The sequence below is a fragment of the Myotis yumanensis genome, unplaced genomic scaffold (genome assembly GCF_028538775.1).
Source record: "Myotis yumanensis isolate MYYU_CA2020_CCGP unplaced genomic scaffold, mMyoYum1.0.hap1 SCAF_2, whole genome shotgun sequence".
NCBI classification, from domain to species: Eukaryota; Metazoa; Chordata; class Mammalia; order Chiroptera; family Vespertilionidae; genus Myotis; species Myotis yumanensis.
Window position 1 is genome coordinate 44,389,659 of NW_027223753.1, and position 18,678 is coordinate 44,408,336.

Genomic DNA, 18,678 nt, shown 5'->3' on the forward strand with positions numbered 1-18,678 from the left:
TTTTTTCCATTGATTGGCTTCTTTCATTTAGTATGCATTTTAGGGTCCTCCATATTTTAAGGCTTGATACCTCATTTCTTTCTTTTTTTATTCTATTGTTGAGAGCATTACACATGTCCCCTCCCATTGTCCCCCTCCACCCAGTTCCTGCATCTCCCCAGATCTTCACCATCTTGTCTGTGTTCATAGGTAAGATCTTTGATTAGTCTCTTCCTGCCCCTGCCTTCTCTCTGAGATTCATCAGTCTATTCTATGTTTCCAGGCCTCTGATTCTATGTTATTCACCAGTTAATTTTGATCATTAGATTTCTTGTTCATTTATTTTGATTTTTAGATTCAATTGTTCATAGATATGTATTTGTTGCCATTTTATTGTTCATATTTTTTATATCTTCTTCCTCTTCTAAAGAATACCCTTCAACATTTCACGTACTACTAGTTTGGTGGTGATGAACTCCCTTTAGCTTTTTCTTGTTTGTGAAGCTCTTTATCTGCCCCTCAATACTAAATGAGAGTTATGCTGGGTAGAGCAATCTTGGTTGTAGGTCCTTACTATTCATCACTTTGACTATTTCTTGCCACTCTTCTATTGAGAAATCAGCTGACAGTCATATGATTCTCCCTTATAGGTAATTAATTGCTTTTCACTTGCTGCTTTTAAGATTTTTAAGATTCTCTCTTTGTCTTTAACCCTTGTGTTTTAATTACAGTGTGTCTTGGTGTGGGCCTCCTTGGGTTCCTCTTGTTTGGGACTTTCTGGGCTTCCTGGATTTGTCTTTCTTTCACCAGGTAGGGGAAGTTTTCTGTCATTATTTCTTCAAATAGGTTTTTAGTATCTTGCTCTCTCATCTTTTTCTGGCACCCCATAATGCAAATATTAGTACACTTTAAGTTGTCCCAGAGACTCCTTACACTATTTTCATATTTTGGATTCTTACTACCTTTTGCTCTTTTGATTGGGTGTTTTTTGCTTCCTCGTATTCCAAATCGTTGACTTGATTCTCAGAATCCTTTACTATTGAATCCCTGTAAATTGTTCTTTATTTCAGTTAGTGTATGCTTAATTTCTGACTGGTCCTTTTTTGTCTTTGACATTCTCACTAAGATCCTTGAAAGTCTCATGAAGATCCTTGAGTATAACCATGGTTTTGAACTCTATATTCAATAGTTGGCTTGCTTCCATTTCTTTCACTTGTGATATGTTTCTTTGTGGCTGCTTACCTGTTTGTTTCTATATATTAGGTAGAGTTGCTATGTCTGCTGGACTTGGTAGAGTGGCTTTTGTGTAGTAGATGTCCTGTATGGCCCAGTGGCTCAGCCTCCCTAGTTAATTTTGATCATTAGATTTCTTATTCATTTATTTTGATTTTTAGATTCAATTGTTCATAGATATGTATTTGTTGCCCTGAGATGGGCACTCTAGGTTTGCCTCTTTGTGGGCTGTGTGCACAGTCTTGTTGTAGGTGAGACTTAATTACTGTAGGCCTCACTGAGAGGAATTGACCTCCAGGCCAATTGGCTATAAGGACCAGCTGCAACTACAGTGGGAGACCTGCTGTGCAGGAAACACCCCTCTGAAGCAGAACTTGCTTCAGTGGGGCTTTAGTACTCACTGAGTCTGCCTCTTTAGTGTGTTGCTTGGGAATGGGTAGAGTTGTAATCTGCTATGGCCTGAAGCTGTTCATTGGGTGTACTGGCTGTGGTTCCTACACAGAGGTGCAAAGTCGGCCACTGCCTGGGGCCACCCTGCAGGAGCTACAGAGGGATCTGCAAAGTGATGCTTTTTGTATTGGGTTTAGAGGTGCCCAGGTGAGTCCCAGTTGTGAAGCAAGGCAGGCAGGTGCTAGTGCCAGGTCTTGGGCCTTTTATTGATAGACCCCACTGGTGGCATGCTGTAACCAGCTGTAGCTTGTTTGAGAGATTTTAGCAAAATCTGGAGCCTGAGTCAGGACAGGCCATTTATATGGAAAAGCTGTTGTAAACAGTTTGGGTGGGGCGGGTTCTCCAGGATGGAGGAAACAGTGTGCTTCAGGCTAATGCTCCATCCAGGTCAGATGTGGCTGCCAATCAGCTCTATGACAGGAGGTCCAGCATAGGAACAATGACCCCTGTCTGGGAGAAAGCTGCCCCTGAGTTCCTGCTCCAATACCAGCCAATCCATTACCTCCCTGTATGTGTTGGGGTCCTCCAAAGCCACCTGGTGTTGGGAGTCCAAGTAAATTTGTGTACCAGCCCTTTTAATGGAATACCTTTATCTCTAGCCACCTCCATGTCATGCAGCCACAATCCCCACTGGTTTTTATAGCCTGAGTTGCAGGGACTTCTCTTTTCCAGTTCTGGAACACTGAGCTGGGAGATTGGTGTGGGGCTGGGACCCCTTGCTCCTCACTGATGGCCTCCACAGAGACAGTCTTCCAGTTAAAAAAATGGCACATGTGGGTATTGTGCCAGCCCATTCTGCACCTCCGCCCCTCCTACCAGTTTCAGCTTTTTTTGTTACTTCTCTAGTTGTAGGGCTTCCATTCAACCAGCTTTCAGGTAGTTCTGAATGGTGGTTGTTCTGTATTTTAGTTGTAATATTGTGGTTGTGGGAACCTGCGAGTACCAGCATTTAGCTATGCCGCCATCTTAGTTCTTCCTCAGTCACATCTATATATATAGAAGCTCATCGACCAAATGGCAGAACAACCAGAATGACTGGTTGACCAGTTGCTATGATGTGCACTGACCACCAGGGGGCAGGCACTCAAGGCAGGAGCTTCCCCCTGGTGGTCAGTGCACTCCCACAGTGAGAGCACTGCTCGGCTGACCCACAGCAGGAGCAGCTGCTCAGAGGGCAGTTCCACAGCCACTTGGCTGACTGGGATGCGTGGCACTCCCACAGTGGGCCAATCCTCACAGGCAATGCGCCCCTCCCCCTCCCCCATCAGGGCACGAATCTGTGCACTGGGCCTCTAGTTTTTATAAAACTGGCTTTTTTAAGAATATGTCAGATGACTCAAGTCTGGGAAGTTTGTCTGTAAACATTATGTGCCTTTTAATAACAGCTACAGTTTCTGTTATTTACCCTAGTTTCCTTCCTATATGTCGCTGAATCCTCATAAAGAGGTGTAGTTTTTCTTTTTAAATATGCAAGTTCAAGCATTTTGGGTCTTGACAACTATGATGAATCAGCAGGTGGCATAATTGTTAGTACTTCAGCAGTAAACTCAATTGGTAAAACTTTATTTTCTTTGAGGCTTTGCAGAGGGAGGTTTGGGAACTGGTATCCCAGGTATTGTCCAAAGAGTGCAGTGTGCTTTCCCACTTCTCATCAAGGAATGGGGGTGGTCTCTCTCTCTAACACATTAAGCGCCATATCAGTCACTGGTGACTGACAGGATACTTTTCGTCCAGAAGACAAAACAGGCTGGGTGCTTAACCTGTTAAAGGTTCGGCACTTCTGCAGTATAGTGGAATGATGAAATGCAAAAATGAACTAAGAGCTTCCTCAAGCAAAAATAGGGCCTGTGTTAAGTGGGAGGAGGCATGGGATTTAATTCTACTTCCTTCAGGATATCCTGTATAATAAAAGGATAATATGTAAATCAACCAAATGGCGGATCAACCAGTCACTATGACATGCACTGGCCACCAGGGGGAAGATGCTCAACACAGAAGCTGCCCCCCTGGTGGTCAGTCACTCAGCCAGGATCTGGGCTCACTGCTGGCAAGTGCAGCAGCAGTGGCAGGAGTCTCTCCTGCCTCTGTGGCAGTCGGACATCATCTGAGGGCTCTTTTGCAGTCTGGGGCTGAGCGACCAACCAACACACACACGAATTTCATGCACCCGGCTTCTAGTGTCTAAATATTTGCACCATAGAAAATAATACGAATTGACTTGACAGCTGGTTTTGAAAAAAAAGTGTTAATGTGAATCTCTTCAATCAAAAAGGGGGTTTCATTTATGTAAGATTCCATCCAAATCACCTTAGATTTTCAAAATTTGGTATACTGCACTTTTAAAAAATATGTTCTTGTAATTAATCTATTTAATACTAACAGAAAGTTAATGGTATGGAGAACCAATCAGTTTCTGTTTAGCTACTGTTTGGATGATTTAGTACATTCAGGTCTTAACTTGCATGGAATTTCAATGTTAAAGAATTTTTCAGTAAGTAATTCTTTATTTTTTTTATATTTCAGATGATTTTGTAAAAAGATTTTAGGGGAAATCCAGCAGGTGTGCAAGAACAAAATTACTTTTCAGGAAACGAAGACAATCCAGTCTTGATAACATATTCACCATGTACAGTGTACAATCAGAAATTCCTACACTTGCAAAGAAACTAGAAAGCAGCTTCCACATGGAAATGATTCAGTTGATAGAAACTGAGATGGTTCAGTTATTGGATTTAAAATACAAAGACATGTCAACAGTTATTATGAATAAGTTTAAAGTCTTGATGGAAAATATGGACTTAATGGTTTTAGAGTTAAGGGAATCTCTTAAAAATGAACTAAAGGAAATTTTAGGAGTAAAAAGTACAATGCTTGAACTGAAAAATCCAAAGAACCCCAGTACCAGAAAAGAGTGGCAACAAATAAAAGATACCACATCGATAAAAACAGGATTGGTAGAGAAAATAGAAGGAGAAAACTATATTGAGGATATTGAAAATTTGACTTTTAAAAGAAGTAAAATAGTTAAACTCAGTAGCAAATTAGACCAAAGTGAAGACTACAATACTAACCAAGGTAGGGAATTGTCCCTGGATGATTCTCAGAATCACAAAGTTATAGAAAATATAGAAGAAGCCATAGGTAATACAGATGACACAAGTAGAAATTCCAACATTCATATAGAAGTTACAGGAGAGGATGAGGGTCAAGAGCATCAAGAGGATGTATTGGTCAAAGAAATGAGAGAGGAAAACATCCCTCAGAACTTCAAAAATAAAGAGAAAGTTCTAAACGCCTCTAAAGAAGATGGAGCAATACTAACATTGGCAGCAGACTTTTCATCAGCAACACTGGACATTAGTAAGCAATGGAGTAATGTCTTCAATATTCTGAGGGAAAATGATTTTGAACCAAAAATTTTATGCCAAGTTAAGTTAGCGTTTAAATGTGATGGTGAAATCAGGACTTTTTCAGACATGCAAAGCCTCAGGAAATTTATCAGCCAAAAATCTTTTATGAAAGAATTACTGAAAGGGGCTCTCCCAGAAAATGAAAATGAGAAGAAAGGAGGAAGAAGATATGGGATTCAAGAAAAAATGGTAAGCATACAAACCTGTAGAGCTTATTTAGTTGGTCTTCCAAGCAATTTTTAAGAAATTGTTAAAAGTGAGAGCATGGTGTTAAAAGTAATGATTACATTGGTGGTGTTGGAAGTTAAGTAATTAGGTTCCATTTTTTTTTCATTTTCGTTTTTCTAAATATATTTTTATTGAATTCAGAAAGGATGGGAGGAGAGAGACAGAAACATCAATGATGAGAGAGAACCATTTATTGGCTGCCTCCTGCAAACCCCCTACTAAAGGGTCGAGCCTGCAACCTGGGCATGTGCCCTGACTAGGAATTGAACCTTGGCTTCCTGGTTTATAGGTCAGTGCTCAACCATTGAGGCAAGCTGGCTGGGCTAGGTTCAATTTTTAATGTGTTAAGTAGTCTAAGTTTTCTTTATTCGCAATCAGAAATGCATATAGAACTTTTTTATTAAAACCCGTCTGGTTGTTCATTAATGTTAATATCTAACTTTTATCCATTCCAATGTATAAAGGTTTTCTTTTCTTACAGCATATTAGAGTATGTTGTTCTTTTTCTCAAGATTTGCTTTGTATATATGAGATGTGTGTGTGGTTTCATGCAAAGTTTAGGATTGCATGTCCATGAAAAATGCCATTGGAGTTTTGATAGAAATTGCATTGAATTAGTAGATTCCTCTGGGTTGTATTACATTTTAACAATATTAATTCTTGCAGTTCATGAGCATAGAATATCTTTATTTGTTTGAGGTCTATATTATTAAGCCAATATATTTTTTAGATATATTTTTTTATTAATTTCAGAGAGAAAGGGAGAGGGAGAGAGATAGAAACACCAATGATGACAGGGAATCTTTGATCATCTGCCTCCTTCATGCCCCCTCCTGGGGATCAAGCCCACAACCCAGTCAACCAGGGCATATGCCCTTGACTGGAATTGAACCCAGGATCCTTCAGTCTGCAGGCTGATACTCTATCCACTGAGCCAAACTGGCTAAGGCAAGCCAATATTTTTGACATGTTCTCAAAAGAACACCTACTTCCCCTGCCCTCCCAACATTTTCAAGTACAATCTCTGTGCAAAATGAAAGTCTAGAATTTGAAAATACATTTAGATCCACAAATTTAAGAGTAAACATTAAATACTTAAGAATAAACATTTAATCTCAGATATTAGCTGTGCCCCGGAAATATAAACAGAAGGAACCTAACCTGTTCTGGAGATGGGAATATTGACCAAATAGGAATCAACCAGCCACAAATGGGACATTATTTCACAGTAGACCAGTGGTTCTCAACCTTCCTAATGCCGCAACCCTTTAATACAGTTCCTCATGTTGTGGTGACTCCCAACCATAAAATTATTTTCGATGCTACTTCATAACTGTAATTTTGCTACTGTTATGAATCATAATGTAAATATCTGATATGCAGGATTTATTTTCATTGTTACAAATTGGACATAATTAAAGCATAGTGATTAATCACAAAAACTATGTAATTATATATGTGTTTTCCGATGGTCTTAGGTGACCCCTGTGAAAGGGTTGTTCAACCCCCCCAAAGGGGTCGCGACCCACAGGTTGAGAACCGCTACAGTAGACAGCAGTGAGTGAAAAACTCAGGGACAAGAAGAGTGTTGTAAGAAATGTTGAGCCCACATTACATTGCAGACTTGCCTGAAGCTCAGCACCTAAGTTGCCTTTCGTAACCCTCACAACAGACAAAAGTAGTGCTATGGTCAGATCCTGTTTTAGAGGGAAAACAGATACTGGTAACAAATGTGGAGACTGGATTTGAACAAATCCAAAATGAATTGACCCTGTACTCCTAACCAAAACATGTTTTTCTTGTCATTAATATGGCTAGAGTTTGAACTGCAAGTGGGATCTTTTTAAAACTTTAAATTTGCTTGTTTGGGAGGAGAAAGGTAAATGTGGATTTTTGTTGTTGTTGTAATTGTTTTTAATCTTTCTAAAGTTAGATAACAAAGTCCCTTTATCCTCCCTAAATATAACCAGCCATTCACTAACACAAGTCATTATTGAAGCACTAAGGGTTAGGACTATAGAAGGAATACAGTATACACTACCCCACGGAAATCTGTTGCAAGTACTACACAGGTTATTGCAGGTGTGATGGATGATCACAGTAGAAATGACTTGTGTGGGGATCCAAGCCTTTAAGAACAAATCATTTAAATAATATTCTAGGTATTTGCTAATTGTCAAATAGCAGTCACATTTAATTTGCAGAGTGAAAGGTTTTACTGCCTTAAAAGAAGATACACATGATTTAACAAATTTTTTTTTTAACTTTCAGAACAAAACTCTAATCGCCTCAAAGTATGAAGCTGTGGCAGCAACCAGTGATGGCCTGAGCTTTCTGTTTATTAAAGAGGTAAAGGTTGCTGAGACAGAGGAAGTGAAAAGCTTAGAGACTCACGAGGAGGAGGCTTCAGAGTCTAAGGACAAAGAAGCCCTGGAGGAGGAAGAGGCCTGGGAGCTAGAAGAGGAAGAAAAAGAGGCTTTAGATTTGGAGGAGGGAGAAGAGACTTCAGGGCTGAAGCAAGAGGCTTCTGAGTTGGAGGAAGGAGAGACCTCAGAGCTAGGGGAGGAGGAAGAGGTTTCAGAGTTGAAGCAAGGGGGAGAGTCTTCAGGACTGGAGGAAGAAACGGCCTCAGAATTATGTGACAAACAGAACTTTCACTATCATAGCCTGGCACGTGGAGCTGAAAGTGAGGAGTTGGATAGTATTTTAACTGAAGGGACAGAATGTTATGAGCTACAGGAGGGAGAAAGCTCCGAGTGGGAAAGCGAACGGTACTCACCATGGCCAGAAGGAGAGGACTCGGAGGTAGAAGAGACTACCTCCCAGATCGAGGAAAAAGAACTTTCCTGTACTGATTTGGCTTCAGATTCTGAGAAGAAAAAATTGGTGAAATGTAAGCTAACATCTAAGGAAACAGACTTACTACAAGAAACAGAAGAGAACTTTAGGAGAAGTGTAATTAATTCACTCAGAGAGATACAAGAGGAGATTAGAGATATTAAAAATTACCATCCTGGAAATAAAAAGCTATCTACACTGAGTGTTAGAATAGACATACTTAAAGAGAAAGTAAATTATCTAGAAGATCGAATTGAAGAGTTCTCTAAGGATACAAGGCAAATGGCCAAACAGATAATAATTAAAGAAAGAATAAGAGAGGTAGAGGATAGATCCAGAAGCTCAAACATCCGTTTGATAGGAATTCCAGAAAAAGATAATAAAGAGAATGGAGCAGAGGAAATAGTTAAGGAAATAATTGAAGAAAACTTTGCAGAGCTAAAGAAAAGGTCAAGTCTGGACATTGTCAGTGCCTTTCGAATACCCAGTAAAATTGATAAAAAGAGAACCACTCCTAGACACATCTTGGTGAAATTTGGGAGTTGCAGTGATAGAGAAAAAATCATAGCTGCTTCCAGAGAGAAAAAACAGGTAACCTACAGAGGAATAAGAATCAGAATGACTGCAGACTTATCATTGGATACTCTGGATGCTAGAAGTCAATGGGGCAGTATCATAAGAGGTCTGGAGGCTAAAGGCTTTAAACCTAGAATCTTATATCCAGCCAAATTGGCATTTGATTTTGAGGGTAAAACAAAGGTATTTTTTTATATTGAAGAATTCAGAAAGTTTATTTCTTGCATACCCTCTTTGAAAGAATCACTGGAGAATATATTTTAGCAACCCAGGGTCAATGTAAAGAATACAATATATATATATTTTCCCACACCCAAAATGAAGGAAAACAAAAATAAAATGCCACAATTTTATCCAACAAAATGGACAGCTAACAGTATACTTGGGGATGAGGGGAAAGAAAGATTACCAATAGTACCTAGATGTTGATAAATTTAAAGGCTATATTAAAATTGTCATTTATCATAATGTGAATCTTAAGTCTTAATTAAACTATCTTCCTTTCAATATGTATTTGCTTATTAAATATTCTGGTTTAAATATTTTTACATTTTATTGCATAAATCCATTCTATGGTGAGATTGAATCTCTTCCCTGATGCTAGATATTAGCTCTTTCTCAGTTTTAATTATTGATAAATACTATGAATTTTTTCACGCGAAGAAATTAAGGAGAAGGTGATATAACTGTTTCATGGCTTTTGTTACAAGGGCTCATTCCGTATATTCAGTTTACCTAAATAAATAAATGTATCCTCTCTCCAGCAGTTGAAACTGGGCTCTCCTCTCTCAGCTCAATCCTAACTCTGGTCTTCAAGGACCTGCCACAAAGTGGTTCTTTTAAATTCCCTGGCCTCAGCAGATCTGGCTTTGAGCTTTTAATTCTGTGTGGCTCCAGGGAAATTACTAATTTCTCTAGAGCCTCGGGCTTCTTACTCTAACTAGTTAATTCCTTACAAGCTTTCTGTAAATGTTCTGAGGTGATATTTGTGCCTAACATAAGAGTCCTCAGTAGATGGGACATCCTGCTTCCTGCCCTTCAGAGGCAGAACAAGGCTGATTGCCATTTTCACTTTTGCAGATGGAGTGAGAACCAGAGAAGGCCATTTTCATTCGGGTTGGAGGTGGGTGGGTCAGAAAACTACCCACCACATTATCTTTCTCTTCTCTCCATTGCTTTGCTCTGCGTGGCTTGAAGATTTTACCCCTCTCTTTACTTTTTTGCCCTTGTGAAATATTTAACAAGAAGTTGCAAAAATACAACAGCCCCACATACCCTTTACCCTGCTTCCCCTAGCAACATCTTACGTAAGACTAGAGAACAGTATAAGAACCAGGACATCGGTATTTACTCACATTTTAGGTTTACGTGGCCACTATAACAAGTTACCACAAACTTGATGCCTTAAAAGTTATGGGAGCCAGAAATACAAAAGCTTATCGCTGGACTGAAATCACGGTATCTGCAAAACCCTCCAGAGGCTCAATGGGAGAATATCTTTGGGTCCTATTGAGCCTCCTATACAAGAATGCAGGCTTCACTAAGGCCAGTATGTACCCACATGTGTATAAAGTTCTATGCAATTTTACCTCGTGTGTAGATTTATGTAACCACACTCAAGACAACTGTTGGTCCCACAAGGAACTCCCTCATGCTCCCTGCCACCTGTTTGTACCTGGCCCCTAAGTGCTAGTTCTCTATTTTTGTAAGAGGATGTGCTCTTGAGTCTTTATGCCCCCTGTGGAGGGGCATTCTGGTATTTCAAAGATTCCAGCCTAGATGCACAAGAACAATGGACAGCTGGCTTCAAACCTTAGATCAGTTAGTGGGCCTGGATATGAGCACTCATCATGACCTGCCCAGTTAGGAATTTAGGATCCGATCACCTGGGGTCACTCCATAAAACCCCTTTATTTGACAACTGCGTTCCCTTATCCTTAGATTGTACCCAGAGGCCCACATGGTGAAGGCTGAGTTGCCCAGAGTCTCTATTTCCTACTCAACTAGAAATAGTTATGATGGGACTAAGTTTGGGTCTACGGAGCTTTTATACTAAAATATTCCTGAGGGGCAGATGCGGGATGAAGGGGAACACAGGACACCAGGCAGAAGGTTGATAAGTACAGAAAGTGATTCGTCTCTAAGGGGAAATGGCTTTCCTCAGAAAATAGATGTTCTCCCACAGCCAAATCTTAGGTTAGGCTGTTGACAATTAAGTTATTAGTAGCTATTTCACCAAAAACAATGGGGTTTGAAAGGTTCAAAGTGTAGGATTCAAAGTTTGTGGTTTCTGTTTCTTTGGGGGTTTGCTTTCAAGGAGACTGAAGTCTGAGGATATCCACCCCGGGATGTCCCGTGTCGTCGCTCTTGGAGGGGACCAACATGGGTACACACTTCCTATCTCAGCCCCTAGACACTTTTTTCATCCTTGGGCCTTGGATAATGTGATCTCTAACCTGGGGAGAATGTGAAGTCCAAAACAAAATGTAAAAAACCCCACAAAACTATCTCACCAGGGTGTGAAATGAGACTGAACAGAGGTAGTCTTCAGAGTATTTATAATGAGGATCACATCATCAAAGAGCCCTGCACTGTCAGATGGGCCTCTACTTCGTTGGGGTGACTTCCTGTACTCTATTTTCACAATGTAAGGTACTACAAGATACTTTGACAAGTATCTCCAGGGTCTCATGTAGGATCGATTCCCTAATGGGTCAGTTGAGTGGACTCAAGTCTACCCATTGCCTTTCCCAAAGTCTCTTGAGCAAGTCCGTTTCCTGCCCAAAGAGCTACCCACCTACATGTAAGGCATTCGGAGAGATCTCTCCATCTGGCAGGATTCTTCATGCAGTCCTTTCTTTTAAGATTTCCACTTTGAAAGCAAAGGCCCAACTTCTTAGCTCAAACGGATGGTTTCCAAATTCAAGAAAGCCTTTTGAGCTTTATAGATCTGCTATAGCTGCCAAGGTAAAGAGAAGGATAAAAGAATATTTTGGTCCACAATTTCAAATCCACAGAATATATCAGCTTTAATTCTGGAAATACAGAAATCTTGGGACATTGAACTGGCGAATAGGGTTCCTGCCCAGTGTTTCTCAGGTTTGATTAGGTATTGCGTGTCCGCCTCTGTTTCTCTTCTTTTTGGTTTTAGAGAGAATTATTTTTTAGCCACCAGAGCTAAAAACACAGAAAAGGGGAAAAAAATACATTATCACTATTCACCCCTTAGTGATGGCACCACCTTTAATTCCTGCAGAAAGTCTAAGTAATTCCTTCACCCTCCCTAGCACACCATGGGAATTGCTATTATACCAGACAGAAGAACAATGAGAGTAGGACATTTTATTTAAGCTTTTGAAATAATAAAACAATATCGTAGTAGACACTCTGCTGAAATTTTCCTGTTCAGTACCGAGATCATGAATGCTTTATAGTTGTGCCATACTGTAAGGTTGAGAGAATATAAGCAAGAGTGCTCAGTAATACCTTTAAAATAAGCACTGTACTGGAACTTCTACAGGCACAAAGTTGAAGTTGTCTATGTCTAGACAACCCTCAGTATTCACCAGAAATACTTCAAATAGACCAACATCTAACTAAGCAGCATGACTTGACTCCACAAGTTTTAGACTAAATGTGTTTATACTTTGAATATTCATGCGAATACAATAAGATAGAAATTGAGCATCCCTGGAAATTCCTTGCCTGCCTTCATGATTTCTTCTGTTTTCCCCCCAATGGGTGAATGATTTTCTAAAACATTTGAAATATGCAAGTACAGTTCATCTGGTAAAAGTGGGCCTGTCCCATCAACATGATTGGCAGCTGTCTTTCTCTCCCTTCTAACACACTATCTAAACAAGATTTGTTTGAGAGACAGGCAACGTTTTTGGGTCTTCTTACTCCATAGGACAGTGGGGATGCCAACCAAATGCTATTTGTTTGTTTTTGTTTGTTGCTGTTGTTTTTCTTTTATTGATTTGAGAAAGAGGAGAAACATTGATTTGTTCCACTTATTTAGGCATTCATTGGTTGATGCCTGTATGTTTACTGACTGGGGATCAAACCCAAAACCTCAGTGTGTTGAGATGACACTCTAACTGAGCTACCCAGCAAGGGCAGCCAGATGTTTTTAGATATAAAACTTTCTTTTTTTTTTTTTTTTAAATATATTTTATTGACTTTTTACAGAGAGGAAGGGAGAGAGATAGAGAGTTAGAAACATCGATGAGAGAGAAACATCGATCAGCTGCCTCTTGCACACCTCCCACTGGGGATGTGCCCGCAACCCAGGTACATGCCCTCGACCGGAATCGAACCTGGGACCTTTCAGTCCGCAGGCCGACGTTCTATCCACTGAGCCAAACCGGCTTCGGCAGATATAAAACTTTCAGTTGCCCCTGAGGAGATGACCATTGGCAGCCCACCACCTTGGCTGCATCAGGACAGGCTCAAAGGGAAAAGGCCTTGGGAGTGGTGGTCTCCAGGTGCACAAATGAATAGGTCTGACCCTATTCGGTGGGGTGCACAGGTGAGCCAGGCCAGATGCCTACTTGGACTTGTATGCTAAAGCCAATGAGGTGTCTCAAGGTCCAGCAGCAGGATGCCTGCCTACTCCAAGATCTTGCAGGTCTGCCTGACTTTTTTTAAAGAAAAAGATTGTTATAAAAATTTTTCTTATGCCCTAACCAGTTTGGCTCAGTGGATAGAGCGTCGGCCTGTGGACTCAAGGGTCCCAGGTTTGATTCTGGTCAAGGGCATGTACCTGGGTTGCAGACACATACCCAGTAGGGGGTGTACAGGAGGCAGCTGATAGATGTTTCTCATCGATGTTTCTAACTCTCTATCCCTCTCCCTTCCTTTCTGTAAAAAATCAATAAAATATATTTTTTTAAAAGAATTTTTATTATAACGTTATTTATGCCAGCCAAGCTTTGTATATTTTTAAATTCCTTGGGCTTAAAGCTCTTATACAAATATAAAATGGAAACAGTCTTATAACAATTGCAAACAAAGCTGCAAAACCAATGAAATTAAAAACATTAATATAATTGTGTTCATGATGTTATTTTTTTCTGGAACTTAATAGTTCCTCACAGTGTGATTATAGTCCTACTCAGTCATGAACAGGCTCTTTTGAATTCTGCCCATCTTTGGGAGGACTTTTTACTTTTATGTTTATTGAATTTACTGGGTGACATTGGTTAACCCCAGTTATATAGGTGTACAATTCTATAATATGTTGTCTGTATATCGTATGCTTACCCACCCAAGTCAAGTTTCCTGAAGACATTATTTCCCAAGGACATTTCTCTCTTCAAATCAACTGGGAAGCCTAGAAGATACTTATATTAAGCTTTTCTCTCATCCTCTCCAAATTAAAACACAAAATTAAATTGTGCCTGAGAACACAACTTCACCATGCTCCTGAATCCATTGTTTGAAAAATTCTGAATTCTGCTGCAAATTGTCAAGAAATTAACACAGCAACAACCTGATGCAAAAAGTGTGCATCTCAAAAGCAAGGTCCTGGCTGTGCCCCCGGAGATTGGGGTGTGGTTCTGCCCTCGCTAGCCCCAGAGCCCCTCTCACCTCTGCCCCAGACTCAGACTCTGTGTTCCTAGCAGAGCCAGCTGTACCAGAAGCGGAAAGCGTATAGCCCTTTAGGGAAATTCATCATTATCCATTCATGTTTTCCAATGACTCTACATTTAGGCATGGCTGCCTGGCAATAGTTCTCTACAGACTAGGATAGGGCTCTGCTGGGAAGAAAGAGTTATGTCATATTCTCTGCCATCCAAGAATTTATCTTTTTTAAAAAATATATTTTTATTTCAGAGAGGAAGGGAGAAGGAGAGATAGAGACATCAATGATGAGAGACAATCATTGAATGGCTGCCTCCTACATGCCCCACACCGGGGACCTAGCTGGCAACCTGGGCATGTGCTCTGACCAGGAATTGAACCGTGACCTCCTGGTTCATAGGTAAACACTCAACCACTGAGCCACACCAGCCGGGCAAATTTATTTTCTAATTAGGTAAATTTTAATTTTAAAAAATTATATTTGCTCAAGAGGCAGCCAAAACAAATTTTAAAATTAACTCAAACCCAGCCAGCATGAATGCATAATCATATCAAAGGGTGTTGCCCATCTGGGGCTTGAATCAAAACAGTGAGACTATTTTCTAGCAGAAAGAACCCAGTTCAGGCTGGCTGATGTGGCTCAGTGGTTGACCTATGAACCAGAAGATGATGGTTCGATTCACGGTCAGGGCACTTGCCTGGGTTGTGGGCTCAGCCCCTGGCAAGAGGCAGCCAGTCAATGATTCTCTCTCATCATTGATGTTTCTATTTCTTTCTCTCTGAAAATCAACAAAAAATATATTTTAAAAATATATATTTTTTAAAAAGGACAGTACAGTTGAAATGGAGGTGGGCTTTGCCTGGCCCTAAGTTATAAGGGATTAGAAAGTGCTTTGGCACAATGGCTTGAGCTCATCTTACACAGCTGGTTCATTGTCCCATCCTGGGAGCAGAGCTGTGGATAATAACCCCAAGTCAATGTATAATAACACCTCATTCTTAATTTTGAAAGGTAGACTCTTAGCTCTTCGGCAATAGGTTTATTATTGTACTAGAGGCCCAGTGCATGAAATTCGTGCATGGAGGGGGGGTTCCCTCAGCCCAGCCTGCACCCACTCCAATTGGGGACCCCCACAGGGATCAGGCCTAAACTGGTGGTCAGACACCCCTCTCACAATCGGGGACCACTGGCTCCTAACCACTCACCTGCCTGCTTGCCTGATTGCCCCCAACCCCTCTGCCTGCTTGCCTGATAGCCCCTAACTGCCTCTGCCTGCCTGATCGCCCCTAACCTCTCTGCCTGCCTGCCTGATCGCCCCTAACCTCTCTGCCTGCCTGATTGCCCCTAACCTCTCTGCCTGCCTGCCAAATCGCCCCTAACTGCTCTCCCTTACCAGCCTGATCGAGCCCCCAATGCCCTCCCCTGCTGGCCTGATCTTACCCCCAACTGCCCTCCTCTGCAGGCCAATTTGGTTCTGATTGGTCAGTTTCTATGCCAGTCAGTGTCAAAAGCTCCGCCTTCTAGGCAGCCATTGACTCCTCACAATTGACCCAGATTGGGTTCTTTTTTTTTTCTTCCAGGTTTAGTTCTGATTGGCCAGTTTCTAGGCCAGTCAGCATCTCTGGGTCTCTCAATGGGCCTGATCAAAAAGGCAGGGCTGATGAGCAGCCCTGGTGGAGGCCTGGAGAGAAATGGAGGCGTGGCTGTTGGCCAGGCTGGGAGAGAAAGAGAGGCAAGTTCTGATCAATGGCTGCCACAGAAGCTATGGATCAGACCCTGCCTCTCTCTCTACAGGCCTCTCTCCAGGCCTGCTCTGCAGACCCCTAGGCCCATGGTCGGCAAACCACGGCTCACGAGCCACATTCGGCTCTTTGGCCCCTTGAGTGTGGCTCTTCCACAAAGTATCACGTGCGGACGCGCACCTACAGTGCGATTGAAACTTCGTGGCCCATGCACAGAAGTCGGTATTTTGTGGAAGAACCACACTCAAGGGGCCAAAGAGCCGCATGTGGCTTGCGAGCCACGGTTTGCCAAGCCTCAGTTTGCTGACCACTGCCCAAGGCAGTCAGTGCTGGGTCTGGGCGCCAGCAGTGGCCCCAGTCAGTGCTGGGTTGCCAGGCATCCCAGCACTGACTTACGGTCTAGTTGAGCCTTTGGTTGTAATAGTCGTTTCGACCCTGGCTCTTTATTATATAGCTGTTTTTCTAGAACATTAAGTTTATGTCTTCCCAGTTCCTGGTACTTGGAAATGTGTACCCAAATCAAATACACTCAATATATACAAATTATTCTGCATACTGAGTCATGTTTGGATTTATGTACAAAATGTAAGAGATGGCTGAGTTGAAAATTTAGAATAGGAAAATGCAGAAGCAAGTCACCATTGAAGGGAGACAAACCTTTTTCTGTCTCCATTAAGGCTGCTGCCCCTTCCCAATATCCCTTTCCTATGCTGAGCCCTGGTTGAACTGGCAGGGTGGCCTAAGGAAATAAGACTCTTCTGGTAGGAATGGATTGAGGCCCCTCCTCAACCCCTTCTACTAGAATTTCATATTTAGGCAATGCTGTTGGTGTGGACTGTGGCGCCTTGATATCCAAGGTTCCTAAAGGGGAAACTGCATCAAGTGGGCAGGGGGAGTAGGTGCTGGGTACACGGGAACCTCAGCTAGGTTATTTGGGGAGAACAGATTCTGGCAGAACAAGTGGCCAAGGCCGGGAAGCTTATTGGCTGGTAGTCATGCTGGTAAAGCATCAATTTCTAGTTAGGCTTAACAGTGCTATTCTTTCTTTATTCAGAGTGTATTTATTTTAATCTCTCTTTTATTTTATTTTTTAAATATATTTTTATTGATTTCAGAGAGGAAGGGAGAGGAAAAGAGAGAGAAAGAGAGAGAGGCATCAATGATGAAAGAGAATCATAGATCGGCTGCCTCCTGCACGCCCCCTACTGGGGATTGAGCCCACAACCTGGGTATGTGCCCTTGACCAGAATTGAATCTGGGACCTTTCAGTCTGCAGGCCAACACTCTATCCACTCAGCCAAACCGGGCTTAATCTCTCTTTTAGATTGTTCTAGTAACTTTACTTCTTCAGGAATGAGTTCTCCCATTTAAGTATGTAGATTGTACTTAAAAGGCACTGAACTTATGTGGTATAATTCTTGCTCAAGAGATTTCTCCTGATAGTGCCCTCTGCAGTCCTGAATCTGTCTCCTGCTTCAAAAGTGTTTGGACAGAACAGACCGAGGGGCCCCCCTTCTTCCAGCCTCCGGCCACTCTCCAGTCTCTTATCCAGTCACCACCTTCAGAACCACCTCCGGGACCAGCCAACACACCGTTTTGTTTTTCTACCTTAACTCCTTATTGCTGAACAACAATGAGCTCCCAAATTCGTCAGAATTATTTCACTGAGGTGGAGTCTGCAGTCAACCTGCCTCTGCGAGCCTCCCACACCTACCTTTCTTTGGGCGTCTGTATCAACTACAGACCATAATGATGTGGCTCTGGAGGGCAGGGGCCGCTTCTTCTGAGAGTTGGCAGAGAAGAAGCACAAGGGCGCTGAGTGTCTCTTCAAGTTGCAAAACCAGCGCGGTGGCCGCATTCTCTTCCAGGACGTGCTGAGCCTTCCCAAGGTGAGTCGGGTGGGACTCAGAACGCCATGGAAGCCGCCCTGGCCTTGCAGAGGAACCTGACCCAGGCCCTTGTGGAGCTGCAGGCCCTGGGTTCTACTCTTGCAGACCCCCATCCCTGTGACTTCCGGGAGAACCACTTCCTGGATGAACAGGTGACACTCTTCAAGAAGATGGGCAACTACCTGACTTACATCTGCAGGCTGGCGGGCCCCTCAGCTGGGCTGGGCAAGTATCTCTTTGAAAGGCTCACCCTCAAGCATGACCTTTGGATCCCAGGGGCTTTTGAAGGGCCCCTCTGCATTCCCCTGGTGTCTCTTGCCTGAGCCTCTCCCCAAAACTACTAGCCATTCTTTTAACCACCCTGAAGCCCTCTCCCATGTATTGGACCAAATGGAAACAATGAAGATATTTGTAGCAAAAAGAGAGAGAGAAAGAAAGAGAGAGAGAGAGAATTTCTCCTCCTGTGACTCAGCTTGTGGAGGTCTCCATTTGGGGCAACTCTGTTGGGTCGCTTCTGCTCATGTCCTATTTGGGGTTCTCTGTTTCTAGATAATTATGTTAGTGGATTGGCTTGGATTTTGCTACTCTGAGAATACAGGCTCAGGATTCCGATTTCATGGTTCCTGTTTGGGAGGACTAAGTCTGCCTTCTACTTAGGAACTTGGACTAGTGGAAAGACATTCCAATTTCCATTTGTGGACAGCTTGATCCTGGCTCCAATTCCACTCCTCATTAAAGGCCAAGCC

General features: G+C 42.1%; 1 protein-coding gene and 1 pseudogene across 1 annotated transcript; both read left to right on the top strand.

The window, feature by feature from the left end:
* The first annotated feature begins 1,777 nt into the window (after positions 1 to 1,777).
* On the top strand, positions 1,778 to 8,978 carry L1TD1 (LINE1 type transposase domain containing 1). Its single transcript, XM_070403714.1, has 3 exons — positions 1,778 to 1,809; positions 4,250 to 5,261; positions 7,572 to 8,978. Exons 1-3 carry the CDS (start codon positions 1,778 to 1,780, stop codon positions 8,976 to 8,978), a joined length of 2,451 nt encoding a protein of 816 aa, XP_070259815.1.
* An 8,698-nt stretch (positions 8,979 to 17,676) lies between these two features.
* LOC139002400 (ferritin light chain pseudogene) lies at positions 17,677 to 18,255 on the top strand (annotated as a pseudogene).
* Positions 18,256 to 18,678: the final 423 nt, after the last annotated feature.

Excerpts from the sequence above, each read along its gene's own strand:
- L1TD1 (XM_070403714.1), top strand. The coding sequence starts at position 1,778 with ATGCTTTTTGTATTGGGTTTAGAGGTGCCCAG. Across the intron at positions 1,810-4,249 it reads TTGGGTTTAGAGGTGCCCAG|GAAACGAAGACAATCCAGTC; the intron begins GTGAGTCCCAGT and ends ATTACTTTTCAG. Across the intron at positions 5,262-7,571 it reads ATGGGATTCAAGAAAAAATG|AACAAAACTCTAATCGCCTC; the intron begins GTAAGCATACAA and ends TTTAACTTTCAG.